Genomic DNA, 4,823 nt, shown 5'->3' with positions numbered 1-4,823 from the left:
TGGACAGGTAACAGACAGTCTGTATCTTGCCAAATGTAATATGAGTGGGAGATGTATTGATCCTGTATTTCTTACCACTGTTTTATGAGTAGGGTATATACAAATACTATTGTCTGGCCACAGAGTGTTCATGGGACATAGAGGAGGAACATAATTTCCAAAGGAATCTATGCTAAAGGTACTCACTTCAGACTAGGATGAAGGGTGTTGCCTATCATTTGTTAGCCACTGAAACAGCTGGGGTTTATTTACTAATGTTCCCACTAAATATTTTAGGCCTAGTGAAGTTCAATTGTTTTCCTTAGAAAACTCCTCAGACTTATTTATATGCCACAACATCCTACCATTCTGTTTTTTTTTGTGTGTGTGTGTGGTTGGTTTTTTTTTAGTATTTTGGGGTGACATATTATGAACTCATAGATTTTAAACAATACAGTCCCATCCCTTGTTGTCCACATCTATCATTTCAACATACCCCTTGTAGTTCTTCAGCTTTAACAGCCACTGCCTTAATGGCCAAACAGGACAACTGGTTTAGACTGGTAGGCTGATTCTGTTTTTCCCCTAATGGTGAGGTGCAGAATATTTTCCCATTTGCCTGAGTCAATAACCTTATTTCCCCTGCAGAACACATTGCCCACCAATTATTTCATTCTCATTATGGCAGTTGCATATTTAGTGTGGAAGGCCTCCTACTCCTAATGTGAGAAAGCATTCACAAGAACTAGCTCATACTTATTACCCCTTGGCGTTAAGGACAGCTCCTCAGTATAGTTGATTTGAACTCGTTTCCATGGACCTCTCTGTGATTGTCTCAGAAAATCTTTTTTTACGTTCTTTGTTAGCTGGATTGTCTAGCGCGGATTAGACCAGCTTCAAGGTGTTCCTTCCTGTCTCCTTGCCATTGGGGCCGACACCATGTTTTTGTCAGTCTGTCTTTGGCCTCTGCCTCTTTGGAGTGACCACACACAGTGGACCTGTAAAACTATAGGAGCAGATCTTTCTGCATGTTTTGTGGTGCCACCCATACTGAAACTTTGTTTAATTTAAACATGGGAGTTCTTGCTGTATGTCTAAGTTTTGACCTTGTACATTCATGTTGTGGCTGCAGGCTTGCTCCCAAAGTGGTTTTAACTTCACATCCTGCTTTTGAATGCTTTGTACCTTCCTTAGCCCTGCAGCGCCGCCAACCGGAGCCTGAGGTAAGCGCTGCCCGGCCGGAGCCTGCCTCCCCACTCCTGAGCCCCCTCCTGTACCCAAACTCTCTCCCGGAGCCTGCACCCCCTTCTGCTCCCCAACCCCCTGCCCCAGCCTGGTGAAAGTGAGTGAGGGTGGGAGAAAGCAGGGAATGGCATGACCGGGGGTGGGGCCTTGGAGAACGAGTGGGGCAGGGGGCAAGGCCTCGGAGAAGGGACGGCGCAGGGGCAGGGATAGGATGTTCTGCTTTGTGCTGTTAGAAAGTTGGCAACTCTAAGTGTTTGGCCAGTTTTTGTTTTTTACTTTAATTGTTGTTAAACCTCTTTTGTTTATATATAACATAGTGGCTAATGCCATCTGTGTACTGAATGTCTCATTGCCTTTGCTCTGTTCATAAGAATGTACGTAAGAACAGTCCTATTGGTTCAGACCAAATGTCCATCTAGCCAGGGCCAGCGCTTCCATTTAGGCGACCTAGGCGGTCACCTAGGGTACCAGGATTTGGGAGGGCGGCATTTTACCATCCTTGGCGGCAATTTGGCGGTGGGTCTTCGGTGGCAATTCTGCAGAGGGTCCTTCACTCGCTCCGGGACCCGCCGTTGAAGTGCCCCCAAGACCAGGGGCGCGGAAGGACCCCCACCTAAGGCGCCAAAAACCCTGGTGCTGCTCCTGCATCTAGCCCAGTATCCTGTCTTCCGACAGTGGCCGGTGCCAGTGCCTCTGTATCTAATCATGTCCCAGTATACACCTTGATAACCATACTTACAGGTTAGTCTTTCTACAATGGTGACACTTCACCACTGCCTGTGAAAAGAGTCAAGGATCAGGACTCATCTTACTGTACATTACAGTTTCTTTGGGTCCAAAGTGCCTCTGCTGCTGGTAAGGCTGGAGAGCTGTCTCCATGGCCCCCCTCCATTAGCCCGGCGAACACTCTGTAAGAGTTCCCACCAAAAAAGACAGGAACAGAAACCTGGGACCCTCCCTTCCCACAGGAGTGGGACCAAGGGCCCTCCTCCCTCAGTGAGAACAGAGTCTTTAGTCCCTCACACCCTGAGATGAAGGGATAGGAGTAGGGTTGCTTCCAGGATTCACCCTTGAGCCTGGGTGTATCTGCTTGGATGTGTGGATTAGGCCGGTGTGCTCTTCTCTTCCTGCTTCCCACAGTCCTCTGCTGGGCTGCAGTTAACCTCACAGTGAAGTATATGGGGATGTTCAACCTTCTCTGAGCTATTGTTTCAGGCTGGCTGCAGACTTGGGAAGAAATCTCTGCGCTGGTTTCACCTGGGTCATGTTTTCAAGCTTCATGCCCCCCTGGGCCAGAAACCTCAGCTTTCGTTACACATTGGACATTCCAGTGTAATAAGATGATTCCAGGAGCTGGGGCCTTCGACCCAGACCTGGACTGCCTATAGCTAGTTAATCATTACCTGCCCTGGATTGGTGCTCAGGTAAGTCCGGCCCAAGGCTGGCCCCTGGCTCGGGGGAGAGCTGTGACTGGCGCTACCTCTCAGCTGAGAGGAGGAAGTGGCTCATTCCTGCCATCAGCTGGGTGCCCAGCTCTGCCTGCTCCATGCCTGGTGGTTGAGAGGGCTCTGGCTGCTGCTCCCTGGAAATGCTTGCAGGGTCCCTTCAGCCCTAGCTCCAAATCTATGGCCATGGCTGGGCTGGAGGATTATGATCTAGACTACAGCTGTATGGTTACAGTCCTCTCTGTGGTCCAAGTCCTGCATGTTTCACACTATGGTTCAGATCCTACTACATGTCCTGCACTGCATTTTGGGTAAGGTCTGCAAAGCCATGGAGGTGCTTAGAAGGGAGTCTTGTATCCCTGTACTCCCTAGTGTGGCTGCCTAGGCCTGAGCCCCGTGTCATTTGTGCTGGAAATAGCTATGCAATGCTGGGGAGGGCAGGGAAAGATGAGGAGCAGCGTTTGGTTCAGAAGATGATTCTGTAGCCCAAGAACACAGGACAAGCCTCGACGTTCCCCTTAGTACACTTAAAACAGCAGAGCACAATGGTTGCTAATGCATTTTATTCGTTGAGATCCCTCCAGGCGAAAGGTGTCTTGATTCAGTAAAGATCAGTGGCACGTCTCAAAGAGCCGACTCTGCCACTCATAGCGCCCCACTCGCTAAATCTCCGGTACTCCCCTGCCCTCAGCAGGTATTGGCGGCCTCTGTAATTCGGCAATTCATACAGGATCCAGTGCCCGTCCAGTACAGAACAAGAGAGCATCTCGGGGGAGCGTAGCTGGTCCATGACTTGCGGAGCATCCTCAGTTAACTCTACCATGTTGCCTCTGTGATCTTCCTTGTCATAGATCTTTATCCTGTAGGTGCCCCTGTGCTGTGACAGAAAATGAGAAAGGGTAATAGAGTGACTGCAGCAGGCTGGCTGCCTGTGATCCTGGGCCCTGAGTCAGCTCTGTGCACTGCTCCAGTGATGCAAAGGGCATTCCTGCAATGTCCCTGCAGCCATCCTGGAGGGACTACCTCTATAAGAAAGAAAACAATTCTCATTTTCAGTCTTGGGTATCTCTGCTGAAAATGATCAAGCAAGTGCCTTATGATGGTGGTTTGGGCAATTTTGCCATTTAAAAAAAAAAAAAAAAGAGAGAAGCAAAATCAAACTCACAGATGGGATCATCTGGCAGGACTTAATGGAGGTGCTGAAACCCTCAGACTGCATGTCAGGATAATCCCCCCGTTTCACAAAGAACTGCTGTCCTTGGAAGTTGGGACGTTCATAGAGCATGAAGCAGCCACTTTCCACGCGGACAGAGTTACAGCGGCTAAGCTGACTTTGCAAATCCGGCCGGTCGCTGCTGCATTCAACGGAGCGGCCCTGGAAGTTTCTGTCCTCGAAAAGGGTGATCTAGTGCAAGAAACAAATGGCAGTTTTCAGTAACATCCTATACAGTGTGACTGCATCCTGGCATTCCAATTTCTCTCCATCCAGCACACTAAGCCTGAAGTGTCTGGGCCTTGCATTTCACTGACTCTGGTGATAAATTGATATACTCCTGTGACTTCAGTGGGATTGATCCTCATTTACACAAGTGTAAGAAAAAGCAGAATTGGACTAATATCCAGGGACTAATAGAGCTGTAGGTCCCCCTGGCTCTGCATTCTTGATTCTCCTCTCCTACTGATATAGGCCAGGGGTAATGCCTTTGACAATAAGAGACTAACTTTGATGTAAATGAAAGGAGAATCAGGCCCCTGGCTTCAGACTAACATAGCAAACAATCCAGTCCAGACAGGTTTCTCTTACCTTTTCCATCGTAGCTGGATTCAGGCTGCAAGCCATAGCACTCCAGCTGGGCAACTGCCTTTTTATATCTCACAATCAGTGCTAGGTGTGCACGTTAACAAAAGTCTTTTTTCTGTTCATAGAGCCGACTCATGACTCTAGGGGATCATTTACTCTTTGTACTAGTGTCCATAGGTTTTGTGTAGTCGAGGACTGGTTTTATTCCTATTGTTACCAGTGATCAGTTCTGGGCCTGGATCTGTCAGCTCAACCATTTTTACATTGAAGACAACATAGTTCAGGAAAAGAGAGAAACTTCTGGCTGAGTAACAAGGGGATGTTGATGCCATCACAATCATTTTGTATAGAGT

General features: G+C 48.3%; 1 protein-coding gene across 1 annotated transcript; it reads right to left on the bottom strand.

Annotated features, from left to right (window-relative positions):
- Positions 1-3,270: 3,270 nt before the first annotated feature.
- Positions 3,271-4,509, bottom strand: LOC116816089 (gamma-crystallin B-like). The gene is made up of 3 exons (XM_032765066.1): positions 4,474-4,509; positions 3,835-4,074; positions 3,271-3,546 (listed from the first exon to the last, which is right to left on the bottom strand). Exons 1-3 carry the CDS (start codon positions 4,507-4,509, stop codon positions 3,271-3,273), a joined length of 552 nt encoding a protein of 183 aa, XP_032620957.1.
- Between the last annotated feature and the right edge of the window lie 314 nt (positions 4,510-4,823).

This window comes from Chelonoidis abingdonii, chromosome 10 (genome assembly GCF_003597395.2).
Source record: "Chelonoidis abingdonii isolate Lonesome George chromosome 10, CheloAbing_2.0, whole genome shotgun sequence".
NCBI lineage: Eukaryota > Metazoa > Chordata > Testudines > Testudinidae > Chelonoidis > Chelonoidis abingdonii.
The sequence above is the reverse complement of the archived record's forward strand: the minus strand, read 5'-3'. Positions and strand labels throughout refer to the sequence as shown.

Excerpts from the sequence above, each read along its gene's own strand:
- LOC116816089 (XM_032765066.1), bottom strand. The coding sequence starts at position 4,509 with ATGGCTTGCAGCCTGAATCCAGCTACGATGGAAAAG. Across the intron at positions 4,075-4,473 it reads ATCCAGCTACGATGGAAAAG|ATCACCCTTTTCGAGGACAG; the intron begins GTAAGAGAAACC and ends TTCTTGCACTAG. Across the intron at positions 3,547-3,834 it reads CCTGCCAGATGATCCCATCT|CACAGGGGCACCTACAGGAT; the intron begins GTGAGTTTGATT and ends TTTCTGTCACAG.